This window comes from Numenius arquata, chromosome 9 (genome assembly GCF_964106895.1).
Source record: "Numenius arquata chromosome 9, bNumArq3.hap1.1, whole genome shotgun sequence".
Classification (NCBI taxonomy): domain Eukaryota; kingdom Metazoa; phylum Chordata; class Aves; order Charadriiformes; family Scolopacidae; genus Numenius; species Numenius arquata.
In genome coordinates this window covers 59,468,801-59,489,973 of record NC_133584.1, presented here as the reverse complement: position 1 = coordinate 59,489,973, position 21,173 = coordinate 59,468,801, and the positions used below count along the sequence as shown (strand labels likewise).

At 40.9% G+C, this 21,173-nt stretch overlaps 1 protein-coding gene across 2 annotated transcripts in view; it reads left to right on the top strand.

Annotated features, from left to right (window-relative positions):
• The first annotated feature begins 229 nt into the window (after positions 1 to 229).
• MSRA (methionine sulfoxide reductase A) overlaps positions 230 to 21,173 on the top strand; it is a 278,878-nt gene continuing 257,934 nt past the window's right edge. Inside the window, exon 1 of one of the 2 annotated variants that reach the window (XM_074153499.1) lies at positions 230 to 369. In XM_074153499.1, coding sequence (XP_074009600.1) covers positions 240 to 369 — 130 coding nt within the window. In that variant the 5' untranslated portion in view covers positions 230 to 239. The remainder of the gene's footprint in view (positions 370 to 21,173) is intronic. The other variant, XM_074153498.1, reaches the window with a different exon arrangement.

Genomic DNA, 21,173 nt, shown 5'->3' with positions numbered 1-21,173 from the left:
CTCCCCCCCCTGCCCGTACCCACACCGGGGGCTCCGTGCCCACCGCGGTGACACAGACACCGGTTCTCCCCCCTCAATCGCTTCCCGCCACACCGGGGCTGGGGGAAAAGGCCCTCGCGCCCCGTCGCCGCGCGCCCGCCCTCGCGGCCGCCCGTCCCAACGGCCCGCGCGCGCCGGGGCCGCTCACCCCTCCCCGCCGCCACCCCCCCCCCCCCCCCGCCCCATTCTCCTCAGGGGCGATGCCGGCAGTGCCGCGGCGCCTCCTCCGCTCGCTCTTCAGCTCCACCTTCAGGATGGGCGACTCGACCTCCCGGCTGCCGCAGAAGGAGGAAGCGCTCCCCGGCAGGAGCCAGCGCGTCGCGGTGGCAGGTAAGGACGAGCCCTCCCGGACCCCCCCCCCGGCCTCCCGCGGCCCGCCCTGGTGGCGGCGGAGGTTGGGGGGCGGGGGGGCGGTCAGGAGGCGGGGGCGGAGCCGCTCCCTCAGGCCGCGCATGCGCAGTGCGGGCGGGGTGAGCTATGCGCATGCGCGGCGCTGGGCCGTGTGGGGGGGTGTCATGGCGGCGCGCCTGTGTTAGGGAGGGCAGGGAGGTGGACTTCAGCAGAGACCTTGAATGGAGCTCTCATGTGTCGTCGTTTAAGCTGCAGAATGACATTTCCAGTGCACTCTTGTAATGGTCGGAATTAATCGATCGCTGGAGCAGCCAATAAGCACATTTCTCTGGCCATATCTGAGTTTTCTGTTTAATTTTTACCGAGGGCCACAGTAATCCTATTCAGGGTTTTAAACATATTTTCCTAATGCTTGTGTTTTCTGTTAAATACTCATAGAATAGTTTGGGTGGGAAGGGACCTTTAAAGGCCATGTAGTCCAACTCCCCTGCCATAAGCAAGGACATCTTCAACTAGACCAGGTTGCTGAGAGCCCTGTCCAACCTGACCTGGAATGTTTCCAGGGATGGGGCAGCCACTACCTCTCTGCGCAACCCAGGCCAGTGTCTCACCACCCTCAGTGTGAAAAATGTCTGCCTTCTACCTAGTTTGCATCTACCCTCTTTCAATTTAAAGCCCTTACCCCTTGTTCTATCACAACAGGCCCTGCTAAAAAGTTTGTCCTTATCTTTCCTGTAGGCTCCTTTTAAGTACTGAAAGGCTGCAATAAGGTGTCCCCGGAGCCTTCTCCAGGCTGAATTCCCTGTCACTGATTGTGCTGAACTGGGACAGTGCAAAAAAGCTCTTACAGCCTTTTCTGCTGCAGCTTCCTGACTAACAGAGGCCACAAGACCACCCAAATCCTTGCAAGTCATAGCTCACAGCTGAAACACATCAACTGGTTTCAATGCTCAGAATAAAAAGACCAGGGTTAAGGCTTCAGCTGTAAGGTGACATTAGAGAAAATATTTAAACACATGAAATATGTAAATGCTGGTGGGAGAATAATAAGTGAATAATAAAATGGGCATGAGACCAGTGAAAGAAGTGTTTGAGACCATAGTAAAATCTTACATTGTATAGATACTGGGTAAAATGAGGGTGGTGGAACACTGGAACAGGTTGCCCAGGGAGGTGGTTGAGGCCCCTTCCCTTGAGATATTCAAGGTGAAGCTCGACGAGGCCCTGGGCAACCTGGTCTAGTAGGGGGTGTCCCTGCTGACTGCGGGGAGGTGGGACTAGATGACCTTTGGAGGTCCCTTCCGGCCTGGACCAATCTATGAATCTGTGAATCTATGAAAAATGCTGAAGGTAGCAAGAAGATAGTGGTGAAATTAAAGGTAGCAGGAAGAAAATTCTGTCTGATGTGGAGAAAGGTGGACTCAAAGGAGGGATGCAGAGATGGGGTTAATGTTATTAGGACAATGGACTCTAGAGATAATACCAAGAGTAGCACATTGCCTAGATTAAAGTGGCACCTTCATGTTGCTTATTGATAAAAGCCTGGACAAAAGATGTGCCAGGCCCATTTTATGCTCTGTAATTCCATAGATAAAATAATTTTGTGCTGCTGTACAAGAAATTTACGTCGCAAGTCCTTTCCAGCAGGGCTGAGGTTATCTTGCACTGTTGCAGAACTTGCACTTCTCCTTCTTGACCTTCATGAGGTTTCTGTTGGCACAGACCTGAAATTTTTCAAGGTCTCGTTGGACTTAAGCTCTGCTGTTTTGCACATCCACTCTCACTCTCTTTTTAGCGTTGCCCTCAAATTTGCTGAGCGTGTTTTCTGTCGCATCATTCATGTTATTGTTTAAAGGTATTGAATGGTACTGGCCCCAGCGTCAGCCCCTGGGGTAACCTGCTACACACTAGACATCAGGATATTGATCGCTGCCCTGTGAGTCTGGTGGTCCTGCCAGTTTGACGTGTCTAGTGCCTAGCCGCCTGCTCTTCAGCCAGTATTTTCTCAGCTTCCAAATGCAAACGCTGTAAGAGATGGTGTCAGAAGCCCTGCTAAAGTCAACATGTATTACATCCACTGCTTTGCCCTCATCTGCATAGCCAATCATTTCAGCATAAAAGGCAACCCGGCTGGCCGAGCATCATTTGCCTTTGATAAATGTGTTGACTATTCCTGATTACATTCTTGTTCTCTTTGTGTTTGGAAGTAATTTCTAAGAGGACATACTCCATGATCTTTCCTGGGACTGAGCTGAGGCGGAGCATCTTATAGCTCCTCAGTCCTCTTTTTGCCTTTGGTAAAAATGGCTGTTACTGTAGCCCATATCTCATCATCAGGGATCTCCCCCAGTCACTGTGATTTTTCTAGATATCATTATATCTAGATCTGTCAGAGTGTTCTGACGGTCACACCAGCAAGCTTGCCTCCCAGCTCTGGAAAAACTCCATGTGGCTCCTTGGATTTCAACACATTTAGCTTCTCTAAGTGGTCATAACCTGTTTTTCCTCACATTGTTTTCTGCTTTTCTTTCTGGCTGTACCAGTGCATGCAGAGGTTTTGGAGCAGTCTTTGTTTCTGAAGACTTAGGCAAAAGAAGTTTTAAGTACTTTAGTCTGTGCTACTTCGAGGTTGTCCTCTATTCATAGATTCATAGATTCATAGGTTGGTCCAGGCTGGAAGGGACCTCCAAAGGTCATCTAGTCCAACCTGTCCATAGTCAGCAGGGACACCCAACTAGACCAGGTTGCCCAGGGCCTCGTCGAGCTTCACCGTGAATATCTCAAGGGAAGGGGCCTCAACCACCTCCCTGGGCAACCTGTTCCAGTGTTCCACCACCCTCATAGTAAAGAACTTTTTCCTAATATCCAATCTAAATCTCCCCTTCATCAATGCACCCAGATTGTTATGAGTGTCTTTTTACTCTTGTCATTTTTGTGGAATCGTTTCTTGATTGCCATTTATGTCCCTAGCTAGTTTTAACTCCAGCTTTGGCCTTTCTGATTTTGTGCCTAAATGCATAGTCAAGGCATTTTATATACCCCTTTTGTTGCTTGTTATTGTTTCACCTTCTTGTATGCTGTCTCTGCATTTTAGTCCATTAAGCAGCTCTGTGTTGCTGATGAAGTTCTCGCTTTTTCTGCATGATATTTTGTTCCTTAGCTCTCTTAGATAGTTTTTGTCAAGATTCAGACTATCCTGAATGGCTCTTTCTCCCTTTGACAGCCTCTCAGGGGCTTCTACCAAGCAATTCCCTAAATAAGCCAAAGTCTGAGCTCTGAAAGTCCGTAGTGCTAAATCTGCTGTTTAGCTTTCTAGCCTTTTTTTGCATCCTGAACTTGTGTCATTTTGTGTCACTGCAGCTCTCTGCCATCTGCTGCTGCAATGCCACCGCTTCTTCCCTGCTTCTGAGCAGCCAGTCAACAACCAGCCATTACCTCCGGTTGGTCCCTCTGGCACTTTTGGTGAAATTGTCATTAGTGCAGCTTCCTGAATTGCTTGCACAATTTGATGTTACCCTCCCAGCAGACGTCTGGGAACTGAAATCTCCGAAGGGGACCAGAGCCAGTGGTTGGGAGACTTCTGCTCACTCTTTGTGGAAAGCTTCATACACTCACCTCCTTTTGGTCATGTGCTCTACAGCAGGCCCCAAACCACACTGCCTCCAGTGTTTCCCCTCTGATCTTGTCTCGGAGACTCTCAGCAGATGTGGCTTCAGTTTCACGCTGGAGCTCTGTGTTATCAAGGACCTCGTTTCAGTAGAGTGCAGCTCCCCATCCTGTTCTTCTGGGTTAATCCTACGTACCCTCTTCCCATCCATGACGCTGCTCAAGTTGTGTGAGCTGTGCCAGGTCTCTGATTCTTGTCACGTTATAGGTCTGTGACCACATTTGGACATCTGAGTCTTCTTCTTTGTGAACCAAACTCTGCCTTAGTGTGCAGACACTTGAGGAAAACATCTACCAGACCTTTCTTGTAAGTGGTAACTAGCATTGATCCTAATCTAGTGACCTGAGTTGTCCACCATGTTAATTTTCAATGGTGTGGAGGGCCCTGAAACTCTCCTAGATGAAGAGCTGCAGAGCATTTAGCTTCCTGTCGGTGTGGTCTCTTTGAAGATCCCGTTGCTCTCCTGCTCCTCAGTTCTTCTTGCATCTCCTTCCCTTGTGCTGCAGCAACTAGGTCTGCCAGAGTGCAGCTCTCAAAGATGAGGCTGCTGCCACTGCTGCTATCCCCATGGAGGAGGATAAAATTATGCAGTTAAACCTTGTATATTATATGGATTTCTGTGAAGTGACTGGAAGTAGTTGGTTTGCGATACAAAGGGTTCTGTTTGTAGTAGTCGGTTAAATGGGGATAAAATACCATACTGTGAGCTGAAAACAATACAAACATTGGTAAGCTTCACTTACTCTTTTTGTAATCAAGTTGGATTTATCTGATCTTCAACAAATTTCATAGTCTGGGAATTAGAGTCTGTTGTGCTGTTTTGTTTCCTTGCAGTAGAGCTGCTGCATTCATTTCTGAAAATTATTTCTTTCATATGATTTCTGTATAATGGTGCAATACGATCTTGTGCTTTTCAGTAAAATCCTGTATTATTAATTGCTTTTACCTTTCTAGTATAAGTCTAGTTCTCAGAATTAATTTTAGTTACATTACTGGTGAAACATGGCTGTGTTTTATGAGTATGTGAGTATATATTGCTTAGTCTATTTAATTGACTATTTTATTTTATGATAGTGGTAGGAGCACTACTCAAGGAGCCCTAATAATGTAGAGGGAACCTCCTGTGCAAGACATTGTATAATAACATATATATATATATACACATACTCTCTATTTTTTTCTTCTAGATGGCCTGAGATAGCAGAATATAGTAAATTAAAATAATGTTTTGTCCCACTGGTCCCACTGAGCGCTGTCAGGAAATATCTTCTCTCTCTCTGTGGTCTCAGCTATGTTCCAAGCAGAGGTACTTGCGTTGTAACATACACATCTAGAGTGGGTTTACTTTTTTGAGGCAGTAAAGGTACAGCTCATGAGTAGACAGTCTTAACGTTTGTTTAAACCTGTTAAGCCTCTTAGCTTTATAGATTAATAGAGCAATAATTACAAATATGGAGGAGGTCACGGTGAACTTTAGTCTGACCTTCTGTATGAAAAGGAGCACAGCATTTCCGTGAATTAATTCTTGCTTGAACCAGATCATGCTCTTTAAAGAAAACATTGATTAAAAATGTCATTTGACTGAGGAACCACTGCAAAATTTCATAAATTGTTCCAATGTTTCACAACTCTCCATTAAAAAGGTGCATATTTTGAACCACTTTGTTCTGTTTCAACTTCCAACCATTACAGCCTGGCAGTTTTCTTCATGAAGAAGAAAACCACAGTAGTATGGATTTTCTGCTTTTCATGAAATACATTTAGATCACAATTAAATTGCCAGTTCGCCCATTTTTTTAAAAAGCAAAGACTTTAGCCAGACATAAACCAAATGAAGTGAATTTTTATTCTGTCAGCAGAAGGCACATTTTCAATCATTTATTAATTTTTGGTTTTTTTTCTTTAAACTGTCATGAATTACTTAAGGTCTTTCTTGAGTTCTGCATATCAGAAGTAGACACAGAATTTTCCTAGTGATAGTGTCAACTGCAGTCTTGTTCCTACTCAGTATCTACTGAGTATCCTACTCAGTTTGTGTATCAAAGCATAACTAACATTTTGGGTTGAGGTGTTGCACTTGTGTTTAAGTGATTAATTCCTGCATACCTAAGAGATTTTCAAGTCATTGGTATAATGTCTGCTTCTGTTTTTAACCTTACGAATTGATCTGCATTTGCTTCAACTATCTGATTCAGTTCCAAGTCTGTATATTTTACATTAAAGTCATACAATATGAATTTATTCTATGTGGAATTACTACTTCAACTTGACATACTGAACTCCAGAAAAAGTTGCAGGGAATGTTTTTGCTGAGACACCTGGAGAAGAACGTGGCTAGTGAGCATAGGAAATTGAGCTTTTGATAGGTTTCATTGTTTTATTATGATTGTCCTCAGAGGTAGCAGGAATATTTCAGCTTTAGTGGCCTTGATATTTTTAAAACAAATACATGATCTTTGAGTGAAGGAGTCTCTGCCTAAATTCAGTGAAGCTGGGACATGGTGCACAGGGGGATCTTATCAATGAGTATAAATAACTAATGGGAAGGAGTAAAGGAGATGGAGACAGAGTCTTCTTGGTGATGCCCCATGGACAGACAAGAGGCAACAAGCACAAACTGAAATGCAGGAAATTCTGTTTTAACATAAGAAGAGAACTTTTTTTTTCTCCGAGGTTGGTAGAACAGTGGAACAGTTGCCCTGAGAAGTTTTAGCTTCTCTATCCATGGAGAATAGTCAAAACCTGACGGGAGACAGTCCTGAGCAACCTGCTCTCAGCAGGGCAGTTGGACTAGGTTATCTCCAGAGATCCCTTCCAACTTCAGCTGTGCCGTGATTCCATAAATCCTCTTAGCTGTAGCTGTGGTGGTATCAGCAGTGTCCATCTTTTCTTGGATACTCCAGCAGTTACAGAATTCCCTCAGGATCCTGATGATCCTCTTCTGTTGGGAGGCTGAAATGACATCCTAAGGAGAAGTTTGACAACAGGGTTCACTTGCTCTTCCTTCAGAGACACACTTCTTTCCATTAAAGATATGCAGAACGTGAACAGGTATTTTATGGGAACTACTTTACTCTTACAGGGGACCTGTTCTGTCCCCTGTCTGCTGAAGTAGCACTTGGCTTTCACAGGGTATAGACAGATTGGATTCCACCGCAGTTGACTGTATATGCATGAAGAATATACTTTAGATTCTTACAGGGAGTTTGTTTCACAAGAGATTTTTAAATGAGACGATTTTAGCTATCATATGTCCCGTTAGGAGATGTTCAGTTTATTTCTAATGTTGCATTTAGTTGGACATCTTTTGAAGCTTAATAGTTTCCAAACACAATGAGCAGTCAGAAGCAGAAATAACCCTTTAAGTTGTCTTGCAAACAAGCCTGTTTGTTTTAGTGGAATTTCTGCCCATGCTAATCTTTTTTTTACCATTCTTAAAACAACTAACAGAAATTATTGTGGTCAGACTAGTGACCTGTGGTCTGATCTTCTCATTTGTCTCATCCCCTGCCCTTGGAGGAGGTGGCTGGCCGGCCTGCGTCTGCTCCCATGGGCACATGGAAAGGTGCTGAGACTAAAAGACTGTAACTTTTCTTATCTATGTTCGTGGCCTGGTACAAAGATCCCTGTGAGCATGGGCATGAGATCATCCAGTAATTTTTTCAACAGCTTGAATCTGTGTCGTCATTAAAGTTTAAATTGTGCTGACTTGTAATGATATAGGGTCAGCGCACTGACAGGGCATACTGGATATCACTGGACTGGGATCACTGGACAACTTATTTAAATCATCGGTACTTTCCTGCCAAGGGCAAATGGCAAAACAGGCGACTGCTGAATGGGACAGCCTGATCCCTTGATACTTGGAAATTAGTGTGTCATGGAAATCTCCATGTTTTTGTAGCCTCTTTGTACTGTGCAGAATTAGGGAAAAAAAAAAAATCTGATACCTTATGCTTATTCTGTGCCTAAATCTGTATGCAGTGTTAGGTTGAGAAGTTTTAAACAGATTTTCCCTGATATGCTGACAGTTTGCCGAATTGTACAGGGTGCAAGATTTTGCAATAGAATTGCAAACTAAAATGTAAGCTTGAAGTTTTGTAAGATATTTTTTCAGCAGTACATAAGGAATAAAATGAAAAATATTAGATATTTTTTCCTTTAATGGTTAAAAAACCTGTTAATCGTGGGCAAATATAAACCTTTTTTTTTCAGACATGAAATTAATATCACTGTATTGTAGGTGTAAAATAGACATTCTTGAGTGAGATTATGACTCAAAGCCTACGAAGGAAATACGGTTTCTCTTAAGGTTTAGAAGGATTAATTTCTTAAAGTTTTCCAGCACTTTATTTACCTGAAACAGTGTTTTACATAAAGAAAACTAGTTACCCATTTTTACTGAAGTTTATATGGAATATGGGCCAAAAAATGCGAGATCTGACCTCCACTGAAGTACAGTTCAGGAGCATGTTGAGCATGTTGAGTAACGATGTCACATGTGCTCTAGTGTTTCTCAAATTTCAATTTACCTTTCTAGTTCAGAAGAGTTAATTACTTATTTCTTCATTCTAAGAGACGATCTCTGCGTCAAATACACTCAAGCCATCCATTTCCATAAATTATTAAATTTCATTACAATTTCACTGCGTACGCCCAGAGTCAAATCAGAAAGGATGTAAAGCAGAATATGTTTCCTTGTGGAAGCACATCACCCCCAGTAATTGTGTATTGTCTGAAAGACAACTTCTGAAATCCGTGCTTACAACATCTTTACAGGTAGGTGTGAGATGAAATTTGCTTGGAAATCCTGCCTGTAATAACATGCCATGGCTTTTTCTTTCTTTTTTTTTTTCTTTTGCACCTTGTCAGGTATTTATATCTAAACATTAAACAGCTCGTTTTCCAGCCAAGTGTACAACTATAAATATTGTACTGTCATTGGAAAAACAGGAATTCCTTTTTAACCACACATTCCGTTTACATTTTGGAAGGTGTTGCAAGGAGAAGCAGAGGTTAAGGCAATCTAAGGGGATTTTTTTTTGTTGTTGTGTGTGCTTTTTTGCTATTGGCAGCTGGAAAACAACAACAAAAAGGAAGTTACATGCACACACCATGCTTGATAGATTAAAAGCATACAGGAAATATGTTTACGGAGCTGCACATCCAGCTGTCAAATGCTGCTCCCCAGGTAACACCACCCTGATGAAAAAACCCTGTGCTGCCTTATCACCTCTGACTGCATTGCAATAAAAAGGGCTACGTCATTCATCACTAAGCCCTCTCCAAAAAAAAAATAAAAAAAATAAAAAAATAATTAAAAAAATCTCTTGTTGGAGTCCCTGGAGTTCCTGGCGGACTATTTAGCATGCGGCTCACAGTCGGGTGTGTGCGCTGGCATGAAGCAGCGCTGCACAAAGCTGTACCCCCAGGACTGCGGCGGGGCGGGTGCGGAGGAAGCTCTCCCCGGGGTTTCTCCTGGCAACAGCGCGGGTTGCTGGGAAACAGAATTACTTAAATGGGGAGAAACTTTACCCAACTGGCAGCCTCTTGAATGCAAATAAGGCTTGAAGGAGACTTCTCTTGCTGATACCGTAATTTCCCTTTCCGAAATGAAAAATGAATCCAGAGGTTCTTTATTCAGAGGATTATGTGTGGATGCTGCTCTGAGGAATCATTCAAAGTTGTGTAATAAAACAGGATAATTATTTCTAGTAAAAGGTAGCGGTGTGGTACACAGGATTCAATAGCTTCTCATTGCTGCAGTTTTGAAAAGGGATGTAACGTCTGAATTTGCCAGATTTGTGTTGTTAAATAAACCTGTCAGTTATGAGAATTAAACACAAGGGTTATATTTACACAGGTTATTTTTTTCAGTACAGAATATTTTATATTATTTTGTGTGAATCCTGGGATACATTGGACTTCTTTGGTTAATTGTGTGCATTTATCTTTAGTGCAATTTTTGCATGAATGACATTGACGTGCCATTTAGGTAATTTTGTGATTTTTGACTCAGAAAGAGGAGCATCTCACTTTCTTCACTTGGTCTCCACGCTACTATTTAAAAGCCTTTTGTGCTTGGGTGCTCAAGATCTGTGGCACCAGCTGTGTCTTTAGTTGTGTCTGTGTAACTTGAACAAACAAATGTTCTTTTTCAATATGATATTTGACCGACTTCATCATAGCCACACTAGCACAAAGTTAGCATATATGCTTCTGGGGAAGACTTGGCTTTAAAGGATGGGCTGTTGCAGCTATTCACATACAAGTAGGCATTGCTAAAATATCATGCAGTAAATCAGGATGTACCCTGCATCATGCATTTCCCTCTGTAAGGCTTGTTTGGTGAATGTGTATCACATGGGATTAGGTTGCTCATTGCTCTTTCTCCTTCCACACCAAATAGGAGAATATGGGGAGAAAAAACCTTGGTTTTGCTTTACGTTGTACCAGGTACAGAGCTGGGAGAGAGCACTGGAAGGGACTGTACGTGTTGCTGAATTGCTGCTGCAAGTAGTGCTACAGCAATACACAGAGTTACGGTTTTATAGGTAAAACAGGCACTTGCATGTTTAATTTGTCATTAATTATGACATTAATATGTCGTTCTCATAATGAATGTCAAAAGAAATTTAAACCAGGTGAATAGCGCCCCCCAAAATGAGTTTTTCTTCCACTGGCTGCAAGGGAGTGACCAGCTCAGGTGGAGGCATCTGTACTATAACCAGCTGAAGCATGATGACTTGAATCCCGTCTTTGCTGTCTTAGGCATCCGTAGAATCATAGAATGATTTGGGTGGGAAGGGACCTTTAAGTGGCATCTATTCCAACCCTCATGCATGGGCAGGGACATTTTCAACTAGATCAGGTTGCTCAGAGCCCCGTCCAGCATGATCTGGAATATTTCCAGAGATGGGGCATCCACCACCTATCTAGGTAACCTGGGCCAGGGTTTCACCACCCTCAGTGTAAGAAGTGTCTTCCTTATATCTAGTCTGAATATCTCCTCTTTCAGTTTAAAGCATCATCCCTTGTCCTTCTCTTCTCCAGGCTGCACACCCCCAACTCTCTCAGCAGCAGAGGTGTTCCAGCCTTCTGATCATTTTTGTGGCCATAACCAGATAGTGCGCAATCTTCCATGGGCCCACTGACCTGTATTTAAGTTATGTAGCTGTTTGATGTTGGTTAAATCATCAACATGTCTGTCCCAGTCTTTCATTTGGAAGGGTGTTCCAGGAGTGAACTGCTTTGAGTATTTATAATGTTCTTTTAATTTTAACACTATTATTTGTTGTCCTTCTTATCTCTTTTTGCGTCTATGTAGTCATTTAGCATCTCTCAGTTTTCTTTTACTTCCTTGATGAGAGGAGAGAGAGTGATCCCATCCTTCTTCTGTGTTCTGCTAAAGAGTAAAGCTGTTTTAATCGCATTCCATAAAATAGATTACTTAAAAAAAATATACCATAATCGTACTTTTCCGCCTGGTAGAGCTCTGCTATATATGGTATTCTTAAAGAAAAGGGTAACTGCTACGGAGACTCATTCAAACTCGACATGATTTTGATTTACGTTATGGTTACGTGGACAGATTAGCTCAGTGTAAGCCAGGTGTGGATTTATAGCATAATAACCACTCCAGGTAACTGCCTACGTGGATGCCTTTGTTGTGCAGTGAACGCAAAGTAATTTGTCTCGGTTTCATTGAAAGGTGAGCTATGTTACATTTACTCCAGGGTAAAAAATTGCGGTTATCACAAAGAGATGCTCTAATATGTTAAGAATTTTTTTGTGTGTGAATCATTTTTATCTGCTCTGTTTTTTCCCAGAACAGCACAACCAAAATTAATTGAGGGAATAATGTTATTTAATGACCTATCCCTGTGGTTGGTATTCAGTGGAAAGCATTGAAATTTTTTTCTTGCCGAAAGAGTTATTCTGGTTGCCCTGAGTCAAAAGCTCACTTCAAATGCCATTTCACAGAATGATAATTTTTTTCCCTTCTTTTCTTTGATTTTCTTGGTTAAGATATACAACATTTTCAATAATAAAAAAAAGAATTTCCAAAGTCAGGTTATGCTAAATGAGAGTTAAGTTGTTCACGTATGGAAGTGTAGAAGTGCAGCAGCTTTAGTTCTCCCAGAACCCTCAGGAAGTTCAATAGTAAAACTCCTCATACTTTAATTGATTTGAAGGGAGGTAAGTGCAGAATAGACCTTATATTAGGTTACCATAAGGCAGATTTAAGGTTGTTTGAATGTTTTAGCTATTAACCTCTGTGTCTTAGTCCTTTTGTGTTTCTTTGATGTGTAGTATTTACTTTGAATTTCTTCAGCTTAAAAAGCTTCTGTGGTTTAATTAATGTCTTCCTGTCAAATTTATACCTTCAAATTACAGTGGTGTACATTGCCTTATCTTCAGTTTTATGTAATTTTTGTTAAATTTATTTTTACTTTGCGATCATTGAATTATTTGGCTTGTAATTTGTTGTGTGATAGGCGCTGCTTTAGCTTTGCATGCTAATATTTTATTTATTATGTGTAGAATTTCAGTGGTGTGGATACATTTCTATATTGCTCTTATTTTGTTACTTGCAAATTTTTACAATACGTGTGAAACTTCCATTTAAATTTCTAGTACAATTAAAATAATACACATAAATAAGTCCTTAGTTCAAATAAGAGAAAATCCTGTGCAATATATAATGATTTTTATTGCAGTTTCTTATGTATTGCTCATAGTTAATTCCTGTTGCAGATATGCAAAGTTGGAGTTAGTGGTATTTCATCTACCTGGGTAAAGAGATTATTTCGGTCTTAGTTTGGAAGATAGGACCTTATTTTCTGTTGAGAAATGTGGCCAACTAGATTTTATCTGTATTTTTACTGTAGTTTGGGCTTGATTTTTCAGGAATTTGACTTTCCAGGAGTCTCCAAAGATGTCTTAAGGACTGCCCAAATTTCAAGAATGGCTGAGAAGCAGAAATCTAGCGGGAACTAATTCTTTTGGTGTCCCTCAATGTGAGACAGAAAGCTCTATGCTCTCTTTGGGAGTAGATGTGACACCAGCTGATACCTTCTGCTAGGAACCCAGTGAAAAAGTAGAAGTATCATGCAAGGGATGCTTGTTCTGATTAGACAATGGAAGTGCTCATAGAAAGCTGAAGATTAGCAGCAAAAGATGCTGCATCCAGGGCATTTCTGTAATCAGAAAACGCTCAACTACCATTATGGGATGGTAGATGTTTTCCACAAACCAGCTCTGGCCATTGGGTAGGAGAAATGTTTCAGCATTGCGCCCTTGCTCTCAAAAGGGAAGCACAGGTTGGTTCTTGTTAACGGCAGCGCTGACTTTTCTACTTTCATTGAGGCATAATCTGGATGATGTTGATGTTTCTCCAGAGGTCTTTCTGTTTCTGACAAGCCCCATTCATCTTTTACTATTTACAGGCTCTGAAATGCACTTTTTGGTTCATCAAACATTCAACTCCTGAAAATTTCATCCCAGAACCTGGTTATGCATCTGTGGCTGCTTCAGTTGATGCACAGCAGGAGCAGGAGTTGGGGAGGACAGCCATAGATTAGCTGGATAAGGAAGGAGAGGGATGACTCCAGACAATCCTTGGGGACAGCAAAACAGAATGCAGAGACAGGGACTGGTACCTGCTATATTGCAGACTCAGATCATAGCATAATCCAGGTTGGAAGGGACTTTGGGAGATTATTGATTTATGAGATCAGTAGATTGGCAGCTGAACTACTGGTCCTGTAGAGAAAAATGTCTGTATTCATCTGCTACTTTCAGTGTGGACCTTATACTTTAAGAAAGGACAAGCTTTGAAATCATGGTATCAGTGGATGATTTCCTGAGATGTTTTAGCAAACTACAATAAGATTTTTTCTAAGATTGTCAGATGCAAAGTATCTGCATCAGAGACAACATTACGATATGTAGGGTCTATGGGGACTATTTATATTGTTTGCTTTCTTTTGTTTGTACTCTTCCTTAAAATTTCTTCTTTGCTAAATAGGGATGTGTGAATCTCTTTTTGCACTTACCGGGGTCGACCTGTTATATGATGGGGAGTGGAAATGAAATCTCATCTTAAAGAGGTTGCACTCAGGTGACTTTTAATAAAATAAACTGCTCACAGAGTAAAAATGCTTAATTTTATTAGTATCTTGAGTGACAATTTTCAAAGTTACTACTCAGAAAAGGAACAGGAAAGAGAAGAAATTAGCAGGCAAACCAAAGGGTGGATTCTTAAGCAGAACATACTAACATGTCATTATATGAAGAAGAGAAATGTATCAATAAGATGACTCAGAGATATGTTTACAGTTGATTCTTAACATATTAATTTTTTTTCCTTGAGTGATTGTAGGATGTTTTGACTCTCCTCCTATTTTTTATCATGTCTTCATAAATCCAATCATAAATTAGAGTGACTTGGTTATAATTGCTCTGGAGCGCAGCAGCAACTTCTGAAATTAAACAGTAGGACCAACAGTACCTGTTTGCCATGTTCCCTTCTTCAGAAGGGAAGCATTTTGCTTCTGAAAAGTGTCTTCTGATGCTGTCGGCAGCTGAACATGATTCCTGGTGAAAACGCTGTGTTGAGCAATGAAGGGATTTGGGGTAGGACCTTGGTGTCTTACTATTGAGTGGGTTAATGCATTTGTTTTCTTACCAAGTTGTCTACTTTTTTTTGCTATTTGATGTAATTTGGTCCCTTGTACCATTCTTTCTCATCAAATTGCTTTTCAAACAGCCTGAAAGATGTTTTCTTTTACTGGAGTAGGGTAGCATTCCACTCGGGAAAAGCTGGATTCAGACTCTAATGGTGAGAACCCAGCATGAGGAAAAACTTTTTTCCTGTGAGGGTGGCAGAGCCCTGGAAGAGGCTGCCCATAGAGGGTGTGGAGTCTCCTTCTCTGGAGACATTCAAACCCCACCTGGACACGTTCCTGTGCAACCTGCTGTGGGTGACCCTGCTTTGGCAGGGTGTTGGAGGAGATGATCTCCAGAGGTCCCTTCCAACCCCATATCATTCTGTGATTCTGTGATTGCAGCCTGTTTCTGTGCCAGTGAAGGGAACTGTATCAGGGCCCCAGCCCTGTAGATATAGATAACTCAGATCATCTCTGTGAAATTGTTAGAGAGATCCTGGATCTGCCTTTGCCCTGGTCAACCAGTAGGTTCCTTTTGCAATTCCTAGACATGGTTCAGGAGTTAGCATGAATCGGGAACTGTTCCCAGTTGCCAGTTTGACACAGCCATCGTTTTTCGGAGTGTACGAGTATGGTGTGGCTGTGCCTGGGCTGATGACACAGGTCCAGAGGATGGGATCTGTGGTCACGAAGTAGCCATCAGCAGGACTTAGGTGCCTCCCTAGTCTTTGGTGGTGCAGAAGCGCAGACTTTGAGACTTGCCCTCTTGCATTTAAATAACTAAATTCAAGTCCTCATTAAGGACTCACCCTTGTGTTGAGCATTTCACACACCAATTAAGACCTACTCGGTGTTTGATTTAATTTATAACAATTAAAAGCTTTTTGAGTGAGAGAGAAAAATTAGAGCAGCAAATATGTATCCTGTATGTGTGGATATCTGTGCACTGACATTTCTGGGTACTACTATTGTAAAAATATGTCACTGTAGTTTTATTAATAATAATGGAGTTGGAAAATGAGTAAAAAATTGTTCTCTCTGGGCTGATGACTGGATGTAGATGAGGAATTCTGAGACATTAATCTCTCTAGAGCCATTTGAAATACTAATTTGTGAAAATTTAATTGTTGAAGAGAACGTTGAGCACAAAATAAAGTACTTTGTACCTGAATTTTACAAGAAAGCCCTTGCTTAGTGCAGAACAAAGAACATGTTCTTGTTCCTCACACATGGACTGACAATTATGAGAGGGTAACCTGACCATATTTTGGATAAATTATCTTAGTTGTCTGATTTTTCAAAGCATCCTTTTTCATAATCACTGAAGATATTTGAGTTTCTACCCACTTCATTACAAGTCTGTTTTCACTCTACCCAAGTTAACTCTAAGTGGATTTCATTATGAGTAACTACTTCTACCTAAAGTGCTATGCAGATATTTTTCACGTTGCACCCTGTAATCGCTTTTCTAAATGACAGTGACAAATGCCTGTGAAGCCAGGCTCCTAACATTTTGATTTTTGAGAGTATCTGTTTTTCTCCTGAGAACTTAAAGGAAATGATAAGCAGTTAAGGCTACAAATGGGGTTTAAACTTCCGCGTGGCACTTTATGTATATAATGCATGTATCTAAATTGTTCGGGGTGATACTGGAAGAAGAGAATAGGAAAACATTTTATCCTATGAATGCAAATTTACTTTGATATACTCAGATAAAAACCAAGTCCTCAAAAAAAACTGAAGAAGAACACGTCTAGTGAAGACTGACTCATGTATTTTGCAATTTCAGATTGGGGCATCATGCCAGGAGATGATGAGTAGTTGAAGCATATTCCCAGGGTGGAATATTTAGGAAGTTGTTGATAGCTTCCCATAGTGTTTGGCCTTGTGATTTGTTTGCCTTGCAAAGCTGGAGAACTCCACTCAACGGCGTGACAGTGTGCCAGCCCTAAACCCACCGCACTGCAGCATGGTTCAGGCATGCAGATTCGATTTTCAACTGGATTCAACTGGAACAATCCCTTTCTGGTGCTAATCCTTTTCCACAGCATTGCTCGACTATTGCAGTCTCCCACAGAAAAGGCCACAGTCAGGCATACGTTATGTTGTCAAAATGATAAATGATAACTGATAAATGAAGGTGGTAAGTGGTCAGCTGCCAAGGAAAAGACAGTCCGTCCTGTAGCAAAGTTAATTGGGTGCACACACAACTATGCAAAATGAGCTGTCGTAGGTGGTCCCTGCTAGGGATGTCTCATCAGTCAGTTGATCGGTCACCCTGGGAGTCTGGGTGCACCTCAGGTCCTTGCAGATCTAGTCCTTGTTCAGATTCTTCATGCATTTATAGGCCTTTGTTCTTGTTTTACTGTGTATTTTGTCCATTTTTGTGGTTGAATCTGTCAATGTCCGCTTCAGCTGTTGTATGCTTCTTCTATGTGGCTGTAATATTCCTTTTTTTTTTTTTTTACTTTTTCACCCATATTTTGAATCATAGAATCATAGAATGGTTTGGGTTGGAAGGGACCTTAAAAATCATCCAGTTCCAACCCCCTGCCGCCATGGGCAGGGACACCTCCCACCAGACCTGGTTACTCAAAGTCCCATCATTCTCCTTTTATATTCGTCTCTATGTCATAGTTTCATTCACTTACTTATGGATTCTTAGAGCTTCACCAGTGTTTGGCTATTTAATAATAAATGAAAACCAGAAAAGTGGAGAGTCATTAGGCAATTCATTGTTATCATCTCTCCATAAGAACAGCCCAGGTAAAAGTAGCCTTTTTTTCTGTCATGTAATGTACTTTCACCCTTTAATAATAAATCAATAAAGCCTCTGGCTCCAAAATTAGACTCCTAAAAAACCTCTGGCTTGTTCTCAGAGGAACTGGCTTGCCTTATCTCTAATGGGAATGCCCAGAAATGATAACAGGAGAGGGATAGCAGAAAGGCTAATAGAGTTAGCTCTGATGTGACAAACATGCCATGTTAAGAATGTGTTTATTCTTGAGAATAAAATATTTTGGGGACTATCATGTGCGTGGTGCTTCTGAGCAATATTCTCCTATCAGGTGGTGAGGATGAAGCATTACACAGCTGCTGTTGATTCATAGCATTTGCGTATTCTGTCAAGGAAGCCAAAAAGGAAGATGAGAAGTAGACCTGACATTAAAGTAGCTATTTGGGGTTAAGGTGTCTTGGAGAGTTTTCCAATGGATAAAGGCCATTTTATGTGTACAAAAACTTGTTAACATTTTTAGTTTATATTGCCTGTATTTAGGCATGCATTTACCGTGTTTCATGAGAAGATGTAGACCTCTAAGTGTTTTTGCATTTTGTAAATCATTCTCTCATGTTAATTCTTCTCATAAAACTCTCCTGGTAGATTTGCCTTCCCTGCAAGCGAAGAAAATAAGCTGTGGTTAGATGTGGAAGGAGGAGCCGGTCTTGTGGGTGATTTCTGTATTAGATTCCAAATACAACAGCTCATATAAATGAGTTACTTCTAAGTTTTCCACTTGTGAGGTGGGAAATCATGCTCATTTGACAGGTATACTAGGACAGGTATCCAGGTATATTACTTTTGTGAGACACAGGTGCATTTGAGTGACATCGAAAAATATATGAATAAAGGAATTTTGAGAAAAGGCAGAATAAGAAGACATGAGGTGGCTTTCGTCGGGAGAATTTTAAATGAACAAATTGTTGAGGCATCAAGGTGAAATATATAAAAGATGGAAAAAAGAATTTGAATTGAGTGATGACCAAGGCACAGATAAATATTATTTTTTTCCTAATTCATAAAAGAAAGATCAAAGTGATATCCAAGATACTGCAAAAGAATAAATCTGTGGATTTTTCTATGAGCATGGGCATGTGGGTCGTGTTGAAGGACAGACCTACATGTTGTTCTGTAATGGTGAACCTATCAATAGTGAAGATGGTCAAATTTGGATGAGAGATGGATAAGAGAATAATTAGAGAGAAATATGAGGAATTCAACTCTTCCTATATTCTGTGCCCTGGAAGAGAATAACTTCAAAGAGATATCAGGAGGATAGCTGCAGATAGGAGAATGTTCATGAGAAAAATGTTAAAGACAAAAAGTACTTGATAGAGTTACTAATAGAGCCTGATGTCACTGGAGTGGGTCAACTAACCTGAGATTTGAGTACTGGATCATTGCAGCCTCCCATGGAAAAGGCCACAGTCTTAGTGCAAGAAGGAAAGAGGAAAGAAGCGACATCAGAACTGTGGGAGACCCAGACGACAATAAGGAGAGAAGCCAATTGGAGAAGGCAGTGGGGGAAGTAAGGTGGAAAACAGGCAGAGAACGTGAAAAAACATCCCGAAACACAAGGTGTGGAGACAGTTTTATGTTTTCTTTCTATCTGGACAATATTGGATTAAGTGGAACATGAGATTGATCTGGGCTGGAAACTTATTTATGGGAAGGAGGAGAAATTGGTTGCATTGAAAGATTTTGACAGCTGAAATTGAAGGAAGATGCATCTTGGAAGGCGTCACTGAGGGTGGTGTAAGCAATTTCAGTGGAGTGGAGCAGAACTGCAATTACAGAGTATTTAAGAGAAGAGAGAGGGAATTAGGAGAGCTACAGTAAACTACACGTCTGAAAAAAATGCTTTAAGACAGGAAGAGGGTAGTCATTTCTGCAGATGAGATCCACTGTATTTGGAGGAGTGTGTATTGAGAGAGAAAATAAGGCTCTTCATCTTATTAGCAAGGCTCTTTTCAGGAAAGCGTTTGGCTGTTAGGGAATATATTTGTTTTTTCTTCCTCACTTTCAGTAAGAGTAATGAAGGAATAGTTAAAATTGTTCATCTCCATTGGAATTATATATATTTTTTGGAATATAGCTGAAATACTCTGTTGTCAATACATACACTTTTTGAAGGAAAACTAATTAAAAGATGAGTTTCTAATAGTGACTGCTGAAGTGGTGTAGCCTTTCAGAGGTAATTCCACTGACAGTAATTTCTATGAGATCTTTTTGTTCCCATGTTGATGCCTGATGGTCTTTCAGTAAAGGCAAACTGACATATTAGAGTTTTCTGTCAAATGCACAAAGAAAAGAAACAGAAAAATTATACATAGGTGTATTTTTTCCCCAAGTTAGCCTGTCATAATGATGCTAAGTGCTAATTGAAATGATAGGATGTGCAATATTTTGAGTCATAAATGTGATTTTGAAGTTAATGATGCTTCTTCTGGAGTTGAGTGGCCATTGGGACAAACATGGGTAGATCTGCTGCAGTCATTGGAAACAGGGCAAGGGGAACCTTGGGAGGATGTCTAATTTATCCATCTGTCTTAAGGTCAGATAATTAACCTGTTTTTTTTTAAAAAATCAGTAGTTGAGATTACACAATCTCTCACAGAATGTAGCAGTTGTTACCTTTAGAAAGTTTCTTCTTAAGGCTTAAGCTAAATCTTTATTGTTTTCGTTTAACTTTTTTCATTTCTTGTCCCGTTCATGCTGGTTACACAGAACAATTTATATCCCCCCTTCTTTTTTTCTGCTTGATTAAGTAGCTGTAGTGAGGGATTTAGTGCTGGTTTAGGACCTGAAACTTAGATATCTGTATGCGGGAACCCCAGTGTGCTCTGAGTGTGTGAGCTCCCATTATATCCCATGGAGGTGAAGCTTGGAGAGCTTGGGTTATGGGCTACACAAATAGGTGGGGAGAGCAAGGGAAACAAAATTTGTTGATAAATCTATTAGGAGAAGTATTGATTTAGCAACTGACTTGCCTTACTTGCTAATAAGTATCAGGTGTATCTGATGCAAAGATGGGACAGAACAGATACAAATTAAACAGTTTACAATTTGCCAGATAATACTACTCACCTGTCTCATCGGGTGTTAGTCTGCTCTCCGAAGATCTTTGACAAATGTGGATCTTAAAGTAATACTTTTACAACTCCAAAGCTTTCTTAGCCTGAGAAACAAAGCATGCTCCTGTGTTTGATGGAGGAAGAATATTTTGCCTCTTTTTTTAGCCAAGTGAACTTTATCCTCGAAGGGAAGATAAAGAAGAAGATTGTATCACTAAGTCCCAAATAACAACTTAGCCCCAAAACCTTTGGGACTCTATATTGAATTTCTCATTCAGTAGTATCCATAAACCTATAAAATTATACACTTAGGGAGGTGATTTTTTTTCCCGATTAATCTATTTTCCTCATTAATGTAATGCATATGTTTTAAGAAGTTGGCATTTTGCCTTGTCAAATAGCTTGAAGATAAAAGCAAGTTTACTCCTGTCATTCTCATATGAATTCTTGTCGTGTACCATATCTTGAATGAAGTTCCAAAACATAATTTTCTATCCTTAAAAGTCTTGCAACACGTCAAAAAATTTTCCACCAAAGCTAACTGTTAATGCTGAGCCATTTCTCCTATGAATGCCACAACGAGAACTTGTGCT